General features: G+C 31.8%; 1 protein-coding gene across 2 annotated transcripts; it reads right to left on the minus strand.

Annotated features, from left to right (window-relative positions):
• Window positions 1–2667: 2667 nt before the first annotated feature.
• Window positions 2668–21830, minus strand: LOC110640192 (uncharacterized). Of its 2 annotated transcripts, XM_058145593.1 has the most exons (11): window positions 21496–21826; window positions 21310–21393; window positions 21098–21176; window positions 20868–20944; window positions 19737–19876; window positions 18946–19146; window positions 17919–18093; window positions 15667–15750; window positions 13802–14003; window positions 12945–13138; window positions 2668–2985 (listed from the first exon to the last, which is right to left on the minus strand). In XM_058145593.1, exons 1-11 carry the CDS (start codon window positions 21715–21717, stop codon window positions 2803–2805), a joined length of 1641 nt encoding a protein of 546 aa, XP_058001576.1. In that variant the 5' UTR covers window positions 21718–21826; the 3' UTR covers window positions 2668–2802. The 2 variants fall into 2 exon arrangements, with proteins under 2 accessions (XP_058001576.1, XP_058001577.1); XM_058145594.1 differs by lacking the exons at window positions 2668–2985; window positions 13802–14003 and having other exon boundaries at window positions 12962–13138; window positions 21496–21830.
• Window positions 21831–25314: the final 3484 nt, after the last annotated feature.

The raw sequence follows: 25314 nt of genomic DNA on the forward strand, positions 1-25314 counted from the left end.
ATTAACAAAAAAAAAAAATTCAATCCATAGACAAAAGCATAATTATTAAACTCGAATCGAATATATCAATTAAACCGATAAACTGATTTTCAAATCAATTCAGACTTATAATTGAACCAGATAAGAAAATGACCAAGTTAATTCGGTAGTTAAACCGATGAACTGATGTGATCCAATTGATCTGACCGATTCAATCGTACAACGAATTTTTTTTAAGTGTTGGTGTAGAAAATTAAATTCAAAATCTCATAATTTTTAAAATCAAAATCAATTGAGCTAACTTGGTAATAATGTATTTTTTATTTCAATATATTTATTTTTTAATATATACTTAATATTTCATAAATACTAAAAAGATTTTACATTTAAAAAAAATTTCTATATTATGTTATTTAAATATTTTATATAAAATTTAAAATACTATTAAAATTTATTACATATAAATAATTAAAATTTAATTAATTATATTTATTTATATTGATTAATTTTATATTTAATTAATTTTTTTATTAATTTATATATATTTAATTAATTTTAATGGCTTATAAATTGAATGACTGACTCATTCATCCAATACTGTGCCAATCAACCCAGACTGAATGACAGAATATAATAAGACTAGAATAATGCTATAGACCAAGAATACAGTAATATTCCATACCACAGTTGCACGAGGCTCGTTTTAAATTATTTGGTTGAGTTTTTCAATTTGTATAGTGAATTTTATTATTTAAAAAATTATATTTTAGACTCAATAATTTTCAAAGAAGCAAAAGAAGTCGCCTGCCTAGATAGCTATTGGTCAATAGCAAAGGCTTTGCTATTCGAATAATTTATATACAATATTCCATAAGAAGGAAGATCCCTTTTTTTCCAAATTATAAAAAGAAAAAAAAAAGTTGATGGTAATAAAATTATAAGAAAGTCATATTTTATTTATATGACTTTATTAAATATAATATTTAGAAGAAAGAATAAAGAAGAAAAAATGGGATGAAAAAAATTTAAATTTACTTTTTTATTTTGTGTCAAATAATAATTTATTTATAGTTTTATAATATTATTAATAATTTTTCACAAATTTTATAATTAGATATACCATACGAGATGTTCTAGTGAGTGTTTGTCAAATAAACTACCTGAGATGATAGTAACTTACTAATATGAATATGTATATTTTTTATACTTAGCTACAATTGATACTAATATAGGAGATTATGTATAAATTTCACAATTCAAAAAATTGACCATAATCACATTGAATTCTTTGTTATTATTAACATTAAAAATACCCAACATGTGCCTTGACAATTTTTTTTTTTTTTTAAATGAAGCCAATTCATGTTCTCTGAATCCACTGCTAATTTTTTTAAAATTATTTTTTCACATATAAGTTAACTTTCACAAAACACACGAAGCTTAAAAGTCTTCTTATTGCAATTAAATCCTAACATTATGTTTGAAAGGAATGTAAAAATATGAAATTTCTTAAAGTAATGAAAGATAAGATATATTCCACTGAGAAAAAAAAAAAAAGATAAGATATAATTCTTTTAATCTCAATTTATTTAGATAGGGTATGGGAAATGATAATTTAATAATGATTCTCTCCCTCTTTTATTTTAGGTTTTCTTCCCATCTCTCATTCAATTTTTTTTTTGTTATGCCTTCCTCTCTTTCCCGATTTTTTTCCTTGCCTTGAATTCTATCTTGTGCAACAGCTACCAAGGGTACTGCCCATGGAACAATCGCTAACCACTCCCTTGAAAAACACTACCACCAAAGAAAGTTTTCCGTCCAATTTCAATTTTGACCTCCTCTCCCTTTTTCTTCTTTTTAATCTTCTTTTTTTTTTTTTTTACCTTTAGATTCTGTCATTTTCGTTTTTCTCTACACGCAAATTAGACATCCACTAGTGTTCCCATTACATTTCAAGACAAACTAAACACGCCTAATAAGCAGCAACAAAACTTTTTAGCATAAGACAAACCCAAAGGTCAAGGAGGCATTTATTACCTTCCGCTTGATCTTTTCAAGGAGCACCGCACCTTCTCACTTGATCTATCCACTGCAGTCTGCAGATTGCACAGCCAAATGATGACAAAATAAAATTAAAATGAGTAAATACTTGAGGTGGACATACCTTTGCAGTATCAGTATCCATATCTCTACTTCAAGATTAACCTACAGATGCCAGATAGTGCATACTGGATCATCTCGAACAATTATTCAGAATGCTAATAAGCAACAGCTTCTGGTTAACAATATGTCAACCACCATTAAGTATCCATAAAGATTTTGATACAAACAAAATCACTTTTATCCATGCAAAATATGAATCAATTAAACGGATCGAGGACGACAAAAAGGTAAATAACAAATGCTAATATCGCATATATAATTAAGAAAATTCATTAACTAAAAGACAATCTATGGAAATTTACTTTGCTACATGTTTCACAGTGTTGAATAATCCTGAGGAACAGAAAAGTGGAGAAAAACAGTTCGATCAGCATATAGTATTAGCAACAATGGCCAAGTTCTTGATAACATTGCAGGATGAAAGATAAAAGACATGGCCTCTTCTATGAAACCACCTTGCTCCTGGAGAAAGAATAATTCATCGAGTAGGAGTAATCTAAAAGGGGCACAACACACGACAACAACTTGCAGAGACCAATGTCACATATATAAATAAGAAATTTGTATTGGATGTTTCAATCCGTAACATGAAGATATACATGGGGAAGAGCGTTAGTTTTGTGATTACCACCATTCCCCATGTTTGTTGCTACATTTAAATCAAGTTCTTTTAGCAATTATTGCAACATTCCTAGGTGATAATGCAGGATCAAAGATGGGTAACATGATTGCTTCCACTGAACTCCCTTGCTCCTGAAGGAACAATAATCTATCAAGCAGAAGAAGAGTCTCAAGAAGGGGCCCAAAAGCAGCTCGAAGAGACCAATAGGATCCTATAAGCTCCTGTTTGCAGTTATTGTACTAATCAGCAAAAACAAAAAAAAGGCGTACAGACACAAACATACATAAAGGAATAATCAAAGTTGCATAAATCCTTATGCTGCCAGTATTTTTTTAAATGATCAATTATTGTAAACTAACTATATAGAATTTAAGGTTCCAATGCAAATATTTTCCTGAATCATTTCTTGCATTTTCAGGGGCTTGGTGCTCAGATAACAGAAAATGAATTCCATGCGCAATTATGATGGTTACCAAACATGGCATTGGAATGAGAAACACCAACTGATATTATCAATAAACCATTTAGAAAAGGCAAAAAGGCATATTTTGGCCCCTGAATTTTAACAGTTTTTTGTTATTGAGTCCATAAACATTTATTGTTCACATTGGTTCGTTCCCTAAAGGGCCTAAAACATTATTTTTCTCCACATTTAGCCCTTTTTTAACAGACTTAATTAAAAAAATATTAAATTTAATAAACAGCATCCAAAAATATTTAAAAAATTCAAAAATAAACCCCTTTCCCTACCCAGATCCTCTCTCTCTCTCTCTCTCTCTCTCTCTCTCTCTCTCTCTCTCTTCCTTCTGCAAAGATCCGCGACAGAAAATCTCTCTACCTCCAAACAAATCGACTATCCAAATTTTCTTAAATCCATCCAACAAAGGCTGGTTCCAACAAAGAACACAAAATTCTTCTCATTCATTGGCATCAACTCTTGAAACTAGTTACTAAAAAGTGAGGGCATTGATAAATATTCAACAATCATTCTCTTTTCCAGCATAATAAATAAACTACGGAGATAACTATAGAGACCTTTCAATGCTAGCCAGGGTTTAGAATAGAATAGAACAAAAGTACAAGAGAAAAGGAACTACACCCATTCTCTGAATCCATTCATAAACACATGGAAGACAGGCTACCAGAGAAGATAAGTCAGATACATTAAGGTTGTGGTACTAATGTAGAACAAAGGGAAAAAAAAATAAAGAACTAAGAGAAATCAAGAACCAATCCTTAGAAAAGAGAACTAATTCTCAATAATTTTATTCAATCTCAATAATAATCATAATCCAAAGCTATTGAATCATAAAAAATTAACTCTATTTATAGAGCTTACAACCCTAATCAAATTAGGAATAGAAATCCTAATTCAAATCTAATTAGGAATACTAAATAAGATAAATTAGAAAATAATAGACCCAATAATAATAAAATTCCTAAACAACAAAAACTTTTTAAATTTCTTAATTCTATAATAATTAAAATTCCTAAATAAAACTCTAAACTTCCTATTCTGCATTATTCTCCCTTGGGAGGAGAACACTCAACCTTGAGTTCTAAAGTGTAAAAGGATCAAGAACCAAGTAAGGAGAACACACACTACGATCTTCTTGGACGGTAGCAATAAGAATGACTTGAAGAAGTTTGCACTCGCTTTTGTATTCTTACAAACATATGGACAGATAAAATCAATTAGAACGGCTGTTAAAATGCCCTTTAACTCAATAGGATCTTCAATTTTCATTGATGTCTCCATAGATCTTTTTCATTCCCAAATATATCTTCCTCAAGCTTTGGTTGTGCAGTTTTATCAATTTCTTGCTCTGGAAAAGGCTCTTCAACATGTGAATGCTCAAGACTTGAATCATTGGATTCTTCAATCTCATACTCTTCAACCTTTGTTTCCCTAGGTTGCTCTTTTTGTTCCTCATTCTCATCTTCAAGCTGCTCATCGAATTTTTCTTCTTGTTCATCTTCAACGTCAAGCTTCTTTACTTGATTTACAATTTGAATTTCTTCTTCAAGTTCTTGCACAGCTACCGATAACTTATTAAGCTCTATTTTTGATAACTTATCAACCTGTACTCCTACTTTTGATAACTTATCAAGCTATACTTTCAATTTTTTTATACTTAAAATCACAAGTTCTTTCCTACATTCTTCAAGCTCTCTTTTCTTAAAACTCAACTCAACTCAACTAAGCCTTTATCCCAAAAATTTGGGGTCGGCTATATGGATTCGCTTTCTCCACTCTGAACGATTTTGAGTTAAATCCTCAGAAATGTGTAATGCTTCTAGGTCATGTTGTACTACTCTCCTCCAAGTCAATTTAGGTCTACCCCTTTTTTTCTTTCTATCCTCTAACCTAATGTGCTCTACTTGTCTAACTGGAGCCTCCATATGTCTACGCTTCACATGACCAAACCACCTCAATCTCCCTTCTCTCAACTTATCTTCAATTGACACCACTCCTACCTTTTCTCTAATACTCTCATTACGGACTTTATCTAGTCTAGTATGGCCACTCATCCACCTTAACATTCTCATCTCTGCAACTCTTATCTTAGATGCATACGACTCTTTCAGTGCCCAACACTCACTACCATATAACATAGCCGGTCGTATGGCTGTACGGTAAAATTTTCCTTTCAATTTATTAGGAATCTTACGATCACATAAAACTCCCGTGGCACGTCTCCACTTCAACCATCCGGCTTTAATCCTATGACTAACATCCTCCTCACATCCCCCATCTACTTGAAGGACTGAGCCTAGATATTTAAAGTGATTACTTTGGGACAGTATCACTCCATTCAAACTAACTCCTTCCCTATCACCAGTTTGGCCTTCACTGAACTTGCAATGCATGTATTCTGTCTTCGTTCTACTTAACTTAAAACCTTTTGACTCTAGAGTACTTCTCCAAAGTTCTAGCTTTCTATTGACTCCTTCTCGTGTCTGATCTATCAGAACAATATCATCTGCAAACATCATGCACCAAGGAATACTCTATTGTATATGTTTTGTCAGTTCATCTAAAACCAATGTAAAAAGGTAAGAGCTTATGGCTGATCCTTGGTGTAATCCAATTGAGATTGAAAAATCTCTTGTGTCCCCTCCCACTGTGCGCACAATAGTAGTTGCTCCTTCATACATATCTTTCAATACTTGTATGTACCTAATAGATACTCTCTTTTGTTCTAACACATTCCATAAGATCTCTCTTGGAACACTATCATAAGCCTTCTCCAAATCAATAAAAACTATGTGTAGATCTTTCTTCACATCTCTATATTTCTCCATCAAGCTTCTAATGAGAAAGATCACTTCCATAGTTGAATGACCGGGCATGAAACCAAATTGATTGAGAGAGATAGAAGTATCATGACGTAGTCGATACTCCACAACTCTCTCCCACAATATTCACCATTTAAGAAAGAATCCCTTTCACGATTACGTCTATAACTATAATTATCCATCTAATGACATAGAGATAGTAATTGACCCTTATGAAATCCAATGTCATAACTAATTTTTTCGAGAACATTTTTGTAGTAATTGATCTCCTCTTCTAGCATTTTAATATAGGTTTCCATAGCATTTGAAGTAAGAAAGCACACCTTACCTGAAGAAAAAAAAAAGCCTCAAAATTCAGCTTTTAAGCGAACAGACAAATAGGCTGATGACAAGTTGCTAGATTCTTCCAGTTTTCGACTCTTTTTTTGAACTATAGGCAACAAGAAAAAATTTTGAAGGACAAAAACACCGGTGGGAATCTAAGGAATGGGAAGACTTGAATGAGAAATCTGATAATTTTGTGAAAAGCGATGGAAATTTGGCTCAATTTTAGGCTCTGATACCAAAATTGATGTAGAACAAAGGGAAGAAAAATGAAAAACTAGGAGAAATCAAGGACCAATCCTTAAAAAAAAGAACTATTCTCAATAATTTTATTTAATCTCAATTATAATCATGATCCAAAGCTACTAAATCATAAAAAATTAGCTCTATTTATAGAGCTTACAACCCTAATCAAATTAGGAATAGAAATCCTAATTCAACTCTAATTAAGAATACTAAATAAGATAAATTAGAAAATAATATACCTAATAATAATAAAATTCCTAAAGAATAAACTCTTTAAATTTCTTAGTTCTATAATAATTAAAATTCCTAAATAAAATTCTAAACTTCCTATTCTACATTAGGTACCTTTTTTTAGTATTAGAAAGGTTGTGGTAACTTACGATTGTAGAGTTTGATGAATTCAGAGATAAGTTGGGAGATCTCAAAGCAAGGAGGATCAACAATGCCAAGGAACCCAAACTCGAACCAAGCAGGTGGTTTCACTTTGGGTTTTAGTTGGGTGTTTACTACACTGCCATGAGGAGCATTCTCTCAGTCCATTCATCAAACACATGGAAGATGTAGTACCAGAGATGTTTAAAGATTGATGGGTCAATCCATTAAAGAGAAACAGAAGATCTCAGTCTCTTCATCAACAAGAGGAGATCTCAGCATTCTCAGTCCATTCATCAACAATAGGAAATCTTGATCAAATATATGTTACATATAAGAGAACTAGTGTTGTAGAACAAAGGGAAAGAACCAAGAAGAAGAAAAAAAATCAAAGACCAATCCTTGAAAAAAGAGAACTACTTTTAAAGATATTATTGATCTCATAGAAATTATCAGAACAAAGCTGGTCTAATAACAATAGAAACCCTAGGTCTTCCTTATAGAATTAGAAATCCCAATCACATTAGGATTTTAGAATCCTAATTTAATTCTAATTAGGAATATTAAATAGACCTGATAAAAATAAAATTCCTAAATAATAAAACTCTTAAATTTCTTAATTTTACATGAAATATAATTCCTAAATTGTATTAGGGATATCATCTTCTTATTCTGCATTATTCTCCCTTGGTTGGAAAAAAACTCGTCCTCAAGTCTCAAAGTGCGAGAGAATAAGAAACTGCATTAGAAAAATAATTAACTCTTTAGTCTTGTATGGTAGCAAGAAGCTTGAAAGCAAGCACTTCATGCTTTCCTTTGCATCTCTAAAAGGATCTGGACAAACAAAATCAAATGAATTAACAGTTGAAAGGCTCTTCAAATCAATAGAAATAACTTGATTTTCTTCAATCTCCATTAAATTTTTCATAAAGTGATCTTCTTTGTTTTGCAATTTATCCTCCTCAAGCTTTGCTTTTGCATTTTCATCAACTTTTTGCTCTAGAAAAGACTCTTCAATAAGCGCGTGTTCAAGACTCAAATCTTCATATTCTTTGATCTTAGGTTCTTCAGGTTGCTCCTTTTCAATTTCATATTCAACCTCAAGTTGCTTTTCAAATTCAACTTTCTTTCATTGTTGGCTTACTTTTTCAAGACCTTTTGCTTTTATATTTTTAATACTTTTTACTACATCTAACTGTTCTCTCAATTGGAACAGATGTGCTTTTTTCCATGCTTCAAATTCTTCAAGTTCTTAATTCTTAACTTGTTGATGAGTCCGTTGATCATGATACTCGTTTTTACATTCTTCTAGTGTTTTCTCCCTATATTATAAGATTAGTCGAATATATGGATACTCATCAAATAAACCACAAGGAGCATAGTTAGAAACTCCATACAAATCAGTCAAATAACACACTTCATCAAGTTGTACATAATAATCATCAATTTCATCTTGTATTCTTTGAATTGCATCCCATAACTCATCTTATACCTTAGAATCATCAATATCATCTTCTAATCTTTCAATCTACATTATGATTTAAATTAAGCAAGCATACCTTAACGAAGAAAATTGACCCGATGGATTTTTACAGTTGGAAAGTCGGACAATCGTTCCAACAGCAGAGATGGGCATATCAGCGATTGGAGAAGAGTTGGAGAGGGTCAGATGCCAGAGAAATCTAGAAAACTTGCAAGTCTAGATTCAGGTCAAGATTTGACCCCATCAGATCTTTTAGGGGAAGTTGCAGGTAGTCGGAAAGGCGCCGAAAGAGTCGGCTGGATGTCACTAGAGGATTGGTGATGGCGTGCTGAGTTTGATGGTCAGATAGTGGTGTATGGTGAGGGGTGGGAGTGCACCGTTGGGTTGCACTGTTTCTCAAAGCTTTCTATTTTTTGTTTTTTTTCTTTTTTTAACAGTAAATAAGACAGAAAATTTTGGACAAAGACTAAAGAGAAATTTTGAGGGCACAGTGGAAGGACTAGTTTGCGAAAGCTTGGGGAAAGAACCAAGATATTATTGATCTCATAAAAATTGTCGTAACAGAATTTGTTTAATAACTGCTATGGAAAGTCAATCACTATATTATTTCTCTGTATATTCTGTATTCTGTATTCCTATTTAGGATTTCTTATTTAGGATTTCTTCTTAATTAGTAGAACACAATTATAGGAATCAATTGTATATATATACCCATGTACAGATTAATTGAAATCAATGAGAATCATCTCTTTCTACATGGTATCAGAGCAATCAACCCCTATGTCTGAGCATATCCTTTTGCTACAAGGCGTGCTTTTAACCTAGCCACAGAACCATCAGGATTTACCTTTACTGTAAATACCCATTTGCAACCAATAGCTTTCTTACCAGTGGGCAAAGGCAATAGTTCCCATGTACCATTAGCATCTAAAGCCTTCATTTCCTCTTTCATAGCATCACACCAGCCAGGATGAGACAGTGCCTCACCAACAGTATTAGGGATAGGAACAGAGTCTAAAGAAGTAACAAAACACCGAGAACAAGAAGACAATTGATTATAAGAAACAAAAGAAGAGATAGGATAAGTACATGAACGTTTACCTTTACGAAGAGCAATGGGTAAGTCTAGATCAGAATCATGATCAGTATGAGGTACAGGATCTCCCAACGAAGTAGCTGGTGGAGGATCTGAGTCAGGAATCTCCAATCTCCTGGAATAAACATGAACAACGGGAGGTCGAGTAGGTCTAGAGACAGAAGGAACAGGCTGTGGGAGAGGATTAGACATTGGTTGGACAGTATATATTAAGAGATCATCCTCCTCCCCCTGACTCTCATACACAGATGATGGAGGAAAAAATGGAGTGGACTCAAAAAATGTGACATCTGCAGAAACTAGATAACGATTAAGAGTAGGAGAGAAACAACGGTACCCTTTTTGGAGCCGGGAGTACCCAAGGAAGACACATTTGAGAGATTTTGGATCCAATTTAGTAACCTGTGGACGAACATCACACACAAAACATGTACAACCAAAAATACGGGGTTCAATAGGGAACAAAGATTTTGTAGGAAACAAAGCGATATAAGGAATATCCCCATTAAGGTAAGACGGCATACGATTGATCAAAAACATGCCGTAGAAGCGCATCCGCCCAAAAGTGTTTAGGTACTTTCATATGAAAAAGAAGAGCACGAGTTACCTCAAGAAGATGCCGATTTTTTCTTTCGGCCACACCATTTTGGGATGGGGTATCCACACAGGAAGACTGATGAAGAATGCCATTTTGTGTCATATAAGACTGAAATTGTCTTTGAAAAGTATTCTTTGGCATTGTCACTTCTTAATATGCGCACAGAAATATTAAATTGAGTTTTAATTTCAGTACAAAAAGCACAAAAATAGAAAATAGCTTAGAATGACTCTTCATTTAATATAACCATGTTACATGAGAGTAATCATCAACAAAAGTAACAAAATAACGAAATCCGCTTTAGAAATGGCCGAACAAGGACCCCAAACATCGAATGAACTAACTCAAAAGGGGATGAAGCCCGTTTATTGACTCTAGACACGAAGGCAAGCGATGATGTTTTGCAAAGCGACACGACTCACATTCTAGTCTTGATAAAGTGAAATTGAGGACACGGCTTCTTCATGGTAGACAAAGAAGGATGACCCAATCTACAATGAGCTTCAAGAGGTGTTAAGGTGCTGGAGCAAACAAGCGACGCGGTACATGATTTTCGAATGTAGAGACCACGACTCGCGTCCTCTACCAATAATACGCCGTCGTAAGATCCTGAAACAAACACTGGTCAGGAAAAAAGGAAACAGAACAATTTAAGGTACGAGTAAGTTTACTAACAGAAAGTAGATTAAAAGAGAATTTTGGTAGACACAAAACAGAAGACAAAGAAATTGACGAAGTCGGGTTCGCAGTTCCAGAACCCATGACACAAGAAGTAGAACCATCAGCTCAAAACTTGATGTTGGAAGTGAGATTAGACAGAAAAGCAGATAGAAGACTAGAATTACCTGTCATGTGATCTGTCGCACCAGAATCAATAACCCATTTGGATGAGGAAGACACAAGGCATGTAGTGGATTTACCTGACTCAGCAATCGCAGTGACAGGGGAACTGGTAGGCTTTAGAGATGCCTGATACTGGGAAAATTGTGCAAAATCATCTGCAGATACCAAAATAGTTTTCTCAGAGGAAGATACTGTAGAATTCTCTGCTGCCATATTTGCCATCTGTGATCGCTGATTTTTCTTCTGAAGTTGCGGACAATTATATTTTGTATGGCCAGGCTCATGGCAATAATAACAAATGACTCCTCTTGAGTCCTGATTAGAACTAGGGTTTCGCAATCAGTATGTGAGATAATGTGGATACTTCAATTACTAGATGAGACAGGTTTTAAGACCTCCCTGCCTGCGAAATTGTGCTGTGATAATCAAGCTGCTCTTCATATTGCTTCTAATCCGGTGTTTCATGAGCGGACCAAACATATTGAGATTGATTGTCATTTTATTCGTGATAAGATTCAACAACAGATCATCTCAACAGGACACATCAAAACTGGAGAGCAGTTAGGAGATATTTTCACAAAAGCTCTAAATGGAGCTAGGATTGACTACATTTGTAACAAGTTGGGCATGATTAACATCTATGCTCCAACTTGAGGGGGAGTGTTATGGAAAGTCAATCACTATATTATTTCTCTGTATATTCTGTATTCTGTATTCCTATTTAGGATTTCTTATTTAGGATTTCTTCCTAATTAGTAGAACACAATTATAGGAATCAATTGTATATATATACCCATGTACAGATTAATTGAAATCAATGAGAATCATCTCTTTCTACAATAACAATAAAAATCCTAGGTCTTATTTATAGAATTAGGAATTCCAATCACATTAGAATTTTAGAACCCTAATTCAATTCTAATTAGGAATACTAGATAGACCTAATAAAAATAAAATTCCTAAAGAATAAAACTCTTAAATTTCATAATTTTACATGGAATATAATTCCTAAATTGTATTAGGGATATCATCTTCCTATTTAGCATTAACTAGAGTGAGAAGGAAGTGGAGAGGGAAAAGAACGGAGTTGAGCTGTGATGAGTTGCTTTGAGAAGTTGGAGTTGAGTGCGAATATTGAGTTGACTGAAGAAGTGTGTAATAGGCAGAATAAGAAATAGAGTAGGGTAGACATTAATATGTATTGAAGTTACCAAAGATTTGAGAGAAACAGGGGATTTGTCGAAAATAGGGACTGAGATTCTCCTTATTGCCAGGTGATTCAAGAGATTGACCCCACCAAGATGATTGATACACTTCATTTTTTAGCCCTCTGATTTGCTGTCATCAAATGCCGCATTGTTTAAACCTAGAGCTCTGGTCCATTACTTGCATCAAATAGTGAAAGATATTATTCTTCAAAAATTTTCTTGATAGAGATCAAGAATTCAAGTTTCATCTTTCTTTCTGTTCTTATATTATAGGTTGATGTTGAAGGGTTTTTGTTGAGAAAGATCAAACAAAACATTGCGGGAAGGGATGGAGTAGGGAAAATATGGGTTTCTCATTTGCAAGGAGAGAATTTTTTAATTATTAAAACGCACTACTTAAATGGCATGTGTTACACACAAGTAACCTCTGTTAAATAAGGGCTAAATGTGGAGAAAAGTAATGGTTCAAGGGTCCAGTGTCAACGAATGAATGTTTATGGACTCAATAGCATAAAACATAAAAAATTTAGGAATTAAAATATGCTTTTTGCCTTTAGATATTGGATGTAAAGTAAGCCTGTATATACAAAGATTTTCAATTTTCAAAGAAAAATATGGCTTCTTTCTTTATTTTCCTTAGGATGCAGCAAGACTGTTGAAATTTTTGTGCAATAATTGAAGATCTTAAGAGCAAGGAGGGAGTGACATACAGCAAAAGGTTCAGCTTCCTTCCATATTTCATAAAGATACATCCCTTCCAAAGGTTGGAGACCCAGGCGAGAAAGTCCAGACTGACAAAATTTCTCAAATAGTAAATATTTGTCAACAGAAGCATTTTCCTCACATCTCATAAACCCATCGCAAGACAAGGTATCTACACCCAACTCCAAGGTTGAACTTTCATCTGCAAAACAAATTTTCATGGATAATTGTCAGCATCTCTTACATATTTTAAACACCCAGAGATAAAAATCATTCTCATAAACTCCATTAGGTATACATTCTTCAAGCTCAAACACTTCAAGAAAAGCCCTTCAGCCTTTCATTTTCCATTGCTTGAACTGAGAACATACATTGATCAGCAGGTTCAGTTATCAAACATATGGTAGAGTAACACTCTTACCCTGAATTAAACTCACAAAAACAAAAGCCAAACACTCCAGGTTGAATATTTTCAATTTAAGTTGGTTAAAAAACAAAGAAAACCAGCAGTCTATGAAATCTAAGCTAACATTTTCTAAGTAAAACAATTTTTGAGAAATAACTTATTTTCTATTGTTAAGTTGCAACACTAAAAACTAATTGGAAACTATTTTCTAGTGTTTGAAATAAATTGGAAATGTTAATTCTCCTTGAATATATATGACTCAAAATATTTGAGCTTCTAAGAATTTCTTAGTTTTTCTATTTACAGTTAAATATGAGAAAAATTATGTACAATATAGTAATTTGTGGTTGTTGCTAACAATTGGTAGCAGTTGCCTGCGGCTGATTACTAGCAATAACCATTGATGAAAGGGACAATCAATTGCAAGCCTATAGAATATTCAAGCATTCATTTGTTTACCAGTTTTAGGTTCTGTAGGCTGTAGAGAGAGGCAGGTTTCTTTCATTTTAGAAGTGCTCTGTGGCAGTGTTGAATGTTTGTTTTCTATATTATGCAGTGCAGAATGCAAGGCCCTTCTTTGCTGTTGACGACGCAAAGCCTTCCCTTGACGCCCAATTGAAGGACTTGTTTTTATGATTTCAGGATAATATTTACAAAGAACCTTCAAAGGAATCAAATGTTATTCACAGCAGACGAATGTCATAACACACACACACACAGAGTATGCATATTTTCCACAGAAAGAACTATTAAAATGGAAAAAGGAAAGGAAACTTAGAGGTCATGTCATTCTGCTAATTTGCACTATTCTGGTGTTTCTAATTGAAGAAGAGTATTCAATTTTATCAACCTAAATTGTTCCCCCAAAATTTTTATGGTATACAATTTCTCTGTAGTCTTTTCCTTTTTTTTTTTTTTTTTTTTTGGGTTGGATAAGGGAAGTCTTACATGAGTGATTGGAGAGCTTCATTTTTATTTAAAGAAAAAAAAATTTTTTCCATCCCCCTACTGAGTTGGTTTTTTTTTGCCCTCCTCTATCTAATGAAATTATTTTGATAAAAGTATGCATTTTCTCAAGTGCATTTTGGACACCAAATGTGGAGTGGGACCCGCAAGCTTTGTGAATGTAGTCCATACTCTTGTTATAAGCAATAAGCTCTGCTCTTCTAATTATTTTCTTCTAAGTTCCTCTACAATACAATCAATTTTATCCAAAAGAACTAGAAAGACTTTCAACTAAATATCTTGCATCATTCCATGTCCTCTCTAGAAATGGAACACTAACAAAACTTCATAAACGGTTCATAAGCCTGATCTTTCCTATTCATTCAGACAATGCATGAAAAAAGCCTTCATTTACAATCTCAATTACACCTCCTAATGATACTTGCATACGACATTTATCTCTAGTCACCACAGAGAGCTATTGATATATATATATATATATATATATATATATATATATATAAGCCTTCATTTACAATCTCAATTATATATATATATCAAAACAAGAGAACAATGAAATCACTCAATCAACCAAATAGGTTGAATTTTCTGGTTATAGAACCAGGAGAATAAACTACCAGTAAATTGGTTTCATTACTTAAAGAACCTTCAAAACTGATTATTACAACCCTATTTATACCATAAAATCTTAATAGAATTACATCTTGGCCCTTTTTAAATACCATATAATCTCAACATCCAATATAGCGAAATCAAAGATTAAGAGAAGACATAAAAGACGATAATTTAAAAAATGATACACTCTGGTGAATAGCAACACGCCACTAAATTAAACTTTCGCTCCTCATTCAGTTGCCTAAAAATATTGTTTCAAGCATCAAAAGAAGTTTAATGTTCCATTTTTGGCACAACTCATGAAGAATACTAAACGTATTTTAACAAGTATCTTCTGATTACCAACAACAAACACATGGTCTAGTAATATAGATGGTTAATTGCAATAGTGTTGTCAAAGGCAAAATTGTTAAAAATATGAAGCAATCATCATCATTTGAAATGAACTCTTTTTTCTAATTAGTTTAATAAGCACCATGTAAGGAGCTCAAGCGTAAAAGTTTGGAAGTTGATTATGTGATAAGCTTGAAAACAGTAAAGAACAAGAAGGCAAATATAAAAACCATGAAATCCTTTTAACAATACACCAAATAAAATTGCGCATACATGCTTACAACCACACATATAAAAAGATGCAAAGACAAAATCAAAAGAAAAGAAATACCAACTCTAATCACATTTCCAAGAGTTAAAAGTAGAGCAAATATAAAGAAATTACAATAACGAAAGATAATACAGCGTACCATCTGAAAAGCAGCACGAAAAGTATGCAACTCAAAATTTTGAAGACCAACATCTTTGTCAAGACAAGTCCATCTCTCTGCACTCTAAAGAAAATAAATATCACAAAACATATCTTTAGATTGTGAAATCAAACTATATACAAGCATTAGTAAGCACACAATAATTCACAAAAAGTAATATTGTTTTATTAACCTGCATCCTACTTGTGTGAATAGATATAATCTAGACAAAAAGTTTGTCCTTTTTTGAGTATCAAGGAAAATTAAAGTAGAGAGTTTCACAGAACTTAAAATTTTGAAGAACAACATCTTTGTCAAGACAAGTCCATGTCTCTGCACTCTAAACAAAATAAATATCACGAAACATATCTTTAGATTGCGAAATCAAAGTACATACAAGCATTAGTAAGGAAAAAATAATTCAACAAAAAGTAATATTGTTTTATTAACCTGCATCCTACTTGTGTGAATAGATATAATCTAGACAAAAAGTTTGTCCTTTTTTGAATATCAAGGAAAATTAAAGTAGAAAGTTTCACAGTTAGACTCATTGCATACTTGTCCAAAGGATTATCTGCCCATTGTTCCAGAGAAAGAAGTCCAGTGTTATGCAATGGCTTCCTAACCAGTAACCACACATAAACCCTTTTCCTCTGTACCCTAATGATCGACCCCATACTCTATAAGCTTCACATCTCCATAGAGAAGTTAACCCTTCCCACAGCAAACAGTGCTCCAATGAAGTTGCATGAAGGAAGATTACTTAATATTTACAACAAGACTAGGAGCTCTTATCAGTGATATTTACAACAAGTGCAAATCAAAAAAATCATTGGCAAGGAAAAAAATTGAGTTGCTAAGTCTATCAAGAGTCATTTTGCTAGACATTGGCTTGGTGGATTCCAACAAAACGCCCCTTTTACTCCTGGATAACATTATGTAATTCATCCCACGATTACCCAAATTATAGTTATACGCATCCCAACAAACAAATAACCTCTTGCAGATTCATCTCCATCTAGAAGCTATTATTATAAATACCCAGTTTATAGTGCCATCTATAGTTTTCAGAACTGGACCAGACCAGCCAGTTGGACCAGACTAACAGGGACCAGGACCACTGGCTGGTCCAGTCTGATTAAGAGACAAATTCTTCTTCATTAAAAAAAAAATGGAATCTGCTGGCAGCAGGTGTTGAACCTACAACCAGTGAAGGGAAGACATTGGTTTATTTGTCCACTTGACCAACCTGTATTTTGTGTGATAAATGGTGTAAATAATATATTTGTTGAATGTTAACTGGAATTATTTAATTATTTTGGTATTTTATTATCTTTTTTATGATTAATTTTTTATATTTATTATGCTATAAAATTTTAATACATCAAAATTTATTTTTCATTGATTTAAATAAATTTATTATTATAAAAATATTATTATAAGTATTTCTTTTATTATAAAAAATTATTAATTAAAATCTAAAATTTAATTAGAAATTTTAAATATTTTTAGAGCAAATTATGTATTAAATTTAACTAGCTTTATTCTAATAATTATTTATAAGTTATATCAAACTAATAATTATAATATACATTATTATTTTTTAAGAGATTGTTAATTTTATAATATAATTAATATTTTTATTAGTATACTGGTTAAACCCTAGTTAAACCTTAAAACTTAAACCTTAACCCTCCACTTCCGCTGGTTCATTGACCAGACCAGGTTTGAAAGCCTGGGTGTCATCTCTTGATAGCAGTAGCAGCTTATAAGATAAATTTGATGATCCAAATTTATACTTAGATAAGTGTCGCAGTTCAGTAGTCCTAAGCTTCACCTCAAAATTGCTTGGCAGATTTCTCATGCTGTATGCTAAAGCATTAATCAATATTTGATTTTTCTCTTTTTCCATTTTTTAATGAGTTATACAAATAGTGACCATCATTTGGAGAGAAATTGAGGTGGCCAAAAACTAATGGAGTTGGTTGGACCCAACAAGCATGTACAAAAAACTGCATCATACTATCAACATTTCTAGAGCTTTATTGCAATTTGCAGTAGACACCTTAATCTTACATTCCCAGCTTCATGACATTAATTGTTTAGCCCATGCAGCAGCCCTCAACCCAAAAGCCTCAATAGTTTGTCTTTGATTGCCTTGGGGTTATCAGTTAGTCACTAAACAAACAAAAACTTCCAATGATATTGCTTCATAAAACTATGAAATTAAGAAAAGCAAAATATCCACACACCTGACAAGCAAGATCGCGTGAATTCTTCCCTAGTGATATGCCTGCAGATTTAACACCAGTACTCATTGGAAAACCACAATGAGAACCAGCAGCATCAAAACATTCTTCTGATAACAAGTTGTAGCAGCACCCAATGCTAACAACTGCTTTGACGTCTTCGCACTCCAAAAAGGTCCTAGTACAATAAATAAATAAATAAATAAATAAATATATATATATATATATATATATTAAAAAATTCATGATCCTAAAGTTGCAATTTGAACAAACAAATCCAGTAATCGCATTTGATTAGGGGATATGGAAACAGTGCTTCAAGACCAATCACATGTCCAAGGCCTCCAACATTTTTTGTCACGTGCCACTTTGGCACAAACAATCCAATTAAGAGGGTAGCCAGCAACACAAGCTTGGAAGCAAGAGTTACAGTGATTCAATACCTTTAGCACATCCAGCTCAAAAAAGAAAATGAAACTTTGGCTTCATTTCTAATGCAATGTGAATAAATTTTGTAAGATGTGAACAAAATGAACTAAAATATAAGTCTAATATGCATCAACTAATCATCACTACCATCTTTGCACAATGTTATTCTAGATGATTTCTGCAGTAGAGAGATTTTAACAATCTTCTAGTTACTTCCTGTAGCGCAAGTGTGCAACCCTTATCACAAAGGTAAGATTGCCACTTAGTGAGCAGAAGATTACGTGTTTAAGTCACGAAAACAACCTCTCTACAAAAAACAGGAAAAAGGTTGTGTATGATAGACAACCCTACCCCAACCTTTGCCAAGCAGGGAACCTCCTGCATTAGGGACACCCTCTTTTGTAGTTACTTCTTCTGTAAACATTGAGACCTTAGGAAAAATATTTCATTTCCGCTTAGCTAAAACAGTTTACCATTGTCTATACCATATGAAAGAATATGCAGGTTTGTACTATGAGCTAAAACATTGCAAAACATTAGCATTGAGCATTTGAGCTGCAAAATAGAAAATAAAAATGTCAAAGTGCATATAGGCTCTCACTTCAGCATTGTTACTGAAAGATCTCCACAAGCATGTAATCCAGCAAGTAACAACGAAGTTTTATTGTCTGCAACTTGCCCAATCAGTCTTGGCTGCTTGACATCGTCAAGTAGTGACATGTTAGTCAAGGCTTTCAACATGTCAATGGACATAATGCGGCATGTAATTGTCTTAGGCACATTCAGAACCCTGTTTCCTGAACTAACAATGGCAAGGGGAAAAAGAAATGTTACTATCAAATAGAGGTAAACAGAAACAATGCCCCAACCATTATGGTGAAAATCTATGACACCAAACCAGATTTATTGCAAATAAGCAAGAAAAGAGTATGCTAGAATGTGTAACAATTCAAGCAAGGAAGCAGCACCAAGCACTTAACAAGCCAAGTTGAGCATTCTCATATTAAAAAACGACCCCTGAATCTTGATTAACCATAAATCCAACTAAACTCTCAACTAGTTTTGTGATAAACAAGATTATTTTTGGGCTATACAATCAGATCCTACAGATGTCATGCCTTCTTTTGCATTTTAGTATGTTTAAGCAATTATAATATTAGTGAGAATTCAAGAATCATATGGAGATAAATAAGGACTACAACATACAAATTAATCATAACATTACAACAAACAGGATTGGCTGCACAGAGCCACACAGTCATCCAAAAACCGATAATATGATGGTTTACAGCCAAATTTTATCTTGGTTTCTGAACAAGGTACCTTTCACTTTCTCATGCACAAGAAATTGTAAGTACACAAATGAAAGCAAAAAATTACTGCATTTCATACTTAAATTTACGCATCTGCGCCGCATAATGTTTCTTTATCCGTTCTGCACGTGTCTCTGTTACCTCTCCATGATGAGAAGAAGCATCAATAGCAACTACGGAATGATGGTACTGGAAAGAAAGAACTTGTGCAAGATAACCCTGAAAGATTCATTCAATCACTTAAATAGAATCTGAACAAGCAAACAGATGAAATTTTGTTCAGATAAATGCTACAGAAATATAAATAGATTCAGTTTTGCACGATAAGAGAAACAAAGATCATTAACTTATAGTACTTTGGAGTGGTAGTGCAAAGGGAACTTGAAGCCTTTGAGAGAGAGTTTACACTGTGGCATTAGCCATTAACAAGGTACATGCCATGCCACATTTTGAAACTGACATGCAGTGCTAAGGTGATAGGTGAGAGAAACACCTTACTACTGCAAGCCTCATAAAACAGACCTAACAACTATACATGTTGATGCAAAGGCAATGGCTCTATTATTTTATTGTAACTACTATACAGCTTATAATTTAATTCTTGTAATTTTAACTTGCATTATTTTTACTTATATTTCTAGCAATTTTAAGATTCCTATTTTGACAAACTTGTCCACATAAAACCAGGATTTCTAGTATTACAAATAGGTATCTTATGTACTTGTTGGCGAGATGGTCATTTTAAATGAAATTCCAGACCTAATGGAGTGAGTATCCTTATATGTACTCATGTAGATAGGAATGAAATTCCAGACCTAATGGAGTGAGCATCCTTAGATATAGATAGGCCATTCACAAGTACAAGCCAACACTAACATTATAGATTTGAGCTAAAATTTCAAAATTAATAAGGAAAGATGTTCTCTTCATTAGAAATTATAAAGCCTAGAACTATTTCTTTTAATTAATTAAGAACATATTCAAAAACCTCAAAGCAAATGTCAGGATCAACATGTCTAACGTACTAGATGAGATGGGTTATAACAGCAAAAAAATAGCTGCTTGCCCATAGAAGATAAATTCAGCCCAAAAATAATGTACAAAGGGAAACAAGAGAAAATGTCAAGTAGTTTCAGAATAAGCATCTTGCATCTTTAAAAAAAAAAAAAGGTGGGGGGTTGGGGCAGGGTGGGGAGGGGAGAAGAGATACCTGACCAGCACCTACATCAACAATTGTTTGAACTCTCACACCTTTTGTAATAAAACTAACAACAGCAGAAAGAACTTCTACCTGCTCAGAAGAAATCATTTCCCTTAATAAAGTGGGAAAGGAAATACTAAGAAACCGATTTTTGAGTATAGGGTCTCAGGCAATGTTTTTTATCAAATAACAGTGAAAAAATAAAAAGAACAGAAATTCAGAACATAATTGTTAAGGACCTACCTCATGTTTTTTCTTCACATTCATGCCTTGTGCAAGAACACTATTAAGCACTGTGATCTTCAGTCCAGGAAACACCTATAACAAAGTCATGGAAAAAAAATTAAAAATCAACAAACAAACAGAAAATGTAGCAATTTGACATAATAATAATAATAATAATAATAATAATAATAATAATAATAATAATAATAATAATAAAACAAAATACCTTATCCAGGTCCACTTGCTCTCGAGAAAACACAAGAGACCTCAAAGTCGTAACAAATTGTTTAAGAGAATCAGGCCAGTAGTCCTAAACAAGCGAAAAGACAAATTTATGGTTCATGCTTGTTATCCATAAAGAATTAATACATTGAGATGAAATGAAGAAGAAGAAGAAGGAGAATTGGGTTACCTGAACCACACCAGAAGGAATAAGTAGAAGATTTTGAATAGGTTCATGACGGAGGCATTGGAACCACTGTTGATCAAGGGATTCCCATAATCTGTCTTTGAAGAAATTGACGACGTGAGCGTTGATGATGGAATTGTAAGGTTTGATGAATTGGAGAATTGCGTTAATCCATTCTAGGGTCTCACTTGCGCTCTCGCAACTGTATTTTCCCCTGCTTCCCATTCGCCTGCAAGGATCTAGCAAATGAGCAAAGTGTTCTTCTACCCTGATATTTAGATAGATTATTATAACATATGAGAATTTTGAGCATAAATTTCAACAACTTCGCTTAACTTATACAATAACATTATAAGTTAGCACAAATCCCTCAATTTTTTTAAATTTTAACTCTTACCTCCTAGTTAAACGGTAATGTGAATGTTGAAGGATCATCTTATTATATGTGTGATGAGAGAGGAAAAAAAAAATGATAAACACCATCTTAGTTAGCATTTTCAATCATCTTTTTGCTTGTCACATAAATTGATGAGCTCAATTTATGTACACCAAAATCATTATCTTAACTTGTCATGTTAATTGACCATCCCGGTTTATCTATACTAAAAATATCATCTGAGCTAGCAATTTTAAGAGTAACATCACTGTAATATTATAAAGATAAATTGTAAGAATGTTGATAATTTATTCCATTTACTCACGCATGCCTAATGTAAATATTATTTATGACTCCCTTACTGGCTTTAAAAGCTAGTTGTAAATGCATAAAAATTGAGGCATAAAAAATTTTATTTATTGATATATGAAATTGTAAAAACAAAATTTTTATTAGAATATATGTGCTATGTTTATTAAATTATTGTATATAAATTTATATTATGTGAAAATTCTCCGTTAATTAAAAAAAAATAAGAATTCCCTACTTAGATAAAATTGTCATATTTGATAAAATAAAAGTTATGATATTATAAATATTTTAAAACACAATAAAAATAAAGAAAAATAATTACACTCATAATAAAAATATAAATAAAAGGGTGTTGCAATACTCCTAATTTTTACTTTTGAAAGTTTTTAAACAAACTGATAAAAATATCACTAAAATTATCGCAAAAAATTAAAATATATATTAATTGTAATTTACTTTTAACTCGTTAGTCAACATATTAATTTATTTTTAACTAATTATCATATCTTACACATATATCATTAAATTTATCACTTAATTTAACATATACATTAATAAAATTATCAAAAATAAAATATTAAACAATATATCACAATAATAATTTACATCAAAGTTTAAAATTTTATCATAGTTGTAATAAAGCTTCTTAGTATGAAAAATTGACCGCAATGAAACTCCAAAATCCTATATATAATATAAAAAAAATGTTCAATTAAGAAAAAAAAATTGAGTAGAAGAGAATAGAAAACATATATTCAAGAGAAGCAAAACTCTAAATTTGACAGAGAGAATTGCACTTTTTTAACTAGCGACTCTTCAAATTATTTATAGTCATATGCTTTGCAAGGAAGGAATAAATTTTTTGTCAATTTTTTATTTCCAACAATTTTTTGCAGCTTTGGTGCTACATCTAAAATCGTCTATTCAAATGGTAGCTTTTATGTTTGTCTCATTTCGATGTTTTTTAGTGACTTTTTGCTATTGAAATCACCAATTCAAATAGTGGTTTCTATGTTCTAAAACTGCCACAATTAGATGTGACATTTTGCTTCTGAATTTGCCATTTCAAGTAGCAATATTTTATATCCCAATGCTGCACACTTTTCAATGGCGTGACATGACATAATAGCAGTATTTTGCTTCTAAAACTATTATTTTAGTTTGCAGTTTCTTATTAACTTTCTATACCTTCAAAACACATTTTCAATTAGCATTTTTTCAAGCAAACACTAGAATTATAAATAGTTTAGATTTCACACTATAATAATAAATTGTGTTTAAAAACACATTATTTAAAAAATTAATCCCTTTTTTTGGGACTTGACATATTATATGCTAAAACTTTCTATACTCTTAAATTTTCAAATTTATAATGCATAAACACAATTTTATTTGCAAGAATAACAACTTGCCGCTATATCGAACTTGTTTATATAAATAATTAATTAAATATAAAATATATAATTTTATAATATTATTTATAAATTTTGACACATCATATTTTAAATAAATAAAATTTCAATATTTTTATAGAAATATTCAATTTTAAAATATAAATTATTAATAAAAAGTATATTTCAAATATATTATTAATTAAAATTAAAAAGTTAAATGAGTTCAGGTATTATTTAAATAATAATAATTGAGTTTAGAATAGTTTTGGATAATTAAAGATAAATTTTAATCAATTTTAAAAAGAGTTCAGGTATTAAAAATACCATTCATGTTCAGATTCAAACATGACAATTATGACAATAACAAAGAAAAAAAAATTCAATAGAATAATCAAAATTAAATCATAAATATGACGAATAAAATTAACTCATGGAAAAACTTCTTACACTATTCGATAAATAATAATTTATTAATATGCTCCAAGATCAGCAGTTACCTACCAAAATGTTATAAATCAAATACGTAAGATTATTGATGAGGACCCTGTGTACTATAAGATTTTCATGCACGGCTTTGATTGGATTTATATTAATGGTAAGTTATATTCCATTATCTTTTAATCCATTTTTTAAAGCTAAAAGACTTATTTGATATACTTTTAAAATTTAAAAGGCTTATTTGATGTTTTTTAAAATTTTAAAGGACTTCTTTGATTTTTTTAAAAAAAATTTAATAATTTATTCAAAACCCAAAAAATTTTAAATATTTATATGACTATTGGCATATACTTTAATGACAAAAAAAATAAACATGTGGCTGAAAAAATTATAAAGATTTAGAAATAGAAAAAAAAAAGTCTAAATAAGCCCCCAAACATTTCTCTAATACCAAATAAACCCAAATTCACTATTTTAAATAACCCCAAAACTATCTATTTAAGGTTAAATTAGTTCCTTATTTGTCAAAAATCAGGCGTTTGTATAACACAACTTTTCTAAAAGAGTTACTATAGTGTTATATTAATTTATAATGTTTTATGAAAGAGAAAAAAAAAATCTATTGAATAATATATTAATCATTCTCTGTTTAATTTTGTTTTCTCCTGTCATAGTAAGCTAATCCACAAATGGATTGGTTAATGACAATAACAATCATTCCAGATGCATTTGTGGTTCCTGCATCAATTTATCTTTATTTGTGGTTTAAGGGAGCTACCATTTTTTTATTATTATTAATTGTAGCTTTCATTTTTAATCATCCTTCTTGATCTAGAGCAAGAATTAGAAACTTTATTATTCTTCATGTCTGACGTGTGAAAATGGAATTTGATAGGTCTTAGTTCAGGATACTTAAGCTCATAGAAACTTTGTGTATCTAGTTAAATTCATTTCTTATTTTCTAACCTTAGAAGATGTGAATTATTTGCGTGTATGTGCTTATGTTTCAACCTTTGCATATTCTAATGGTGTCATTCACTTTTATGTGCATTTGATGAATTTCCATTGTTATTTCCTGTTATTACAATTGTCAACAAGGAAAAAGTTTAATGATTGTTAGATACTATGGAGTGGAGCTATTTGAAAAATGAAATGAAACTTTTTTGCAATAGAGAAAACTTCCAATCTTGTTATAGTTACCATTAAGTAATAGTATTTTCATTTTTATTATTTTTACTAGAATGTCTTTTGTTCTTCCTTTTTCCATGTTTTCTTACCCTGGCCATTTTTAATTAAAAACTA

Source organism: Hevea brasiliensis, chromosome 4 (assembly GCF_030052815.1).
Source record: "Hevea brasiliensis isolate MT/VB/25A 57/8 chromosome 4, ASM3005281v1, whole genome shotgun sequence".
Lineage (NCBI taxonomy): Eukaryota > Viridiplantae > Streptophyta > Magnoliopsida > Malpighiales > Euphorbiaceae > Hevea > Hevea brasiliensis.

Bases quoted from the DNA above. Each gene is read 5' to 3' on its own strand.
- LOC110640192 (XM_058145593.1), bottom strand. From the start codon at position 21,717: ATGGGAAGCAGGGGAAAATACAGTTGCGAGAGCGCAAGTGAGACCCTA. The intron at 21,394-21,495 runs GTAACCCAATTC...TCGCTTGTTTAG, and splicing joins TTCCTTCTGGTGTGGTTCAG to GACTACTGGCCTGATTCTCT. The intron at 2,986-12,944 runs GTATGTCACTCC...AACTGCAAACAG, and splicing joins AGGAAGCTGAACCTTTTGCT to GAGCTTATAGGATCCTATTG.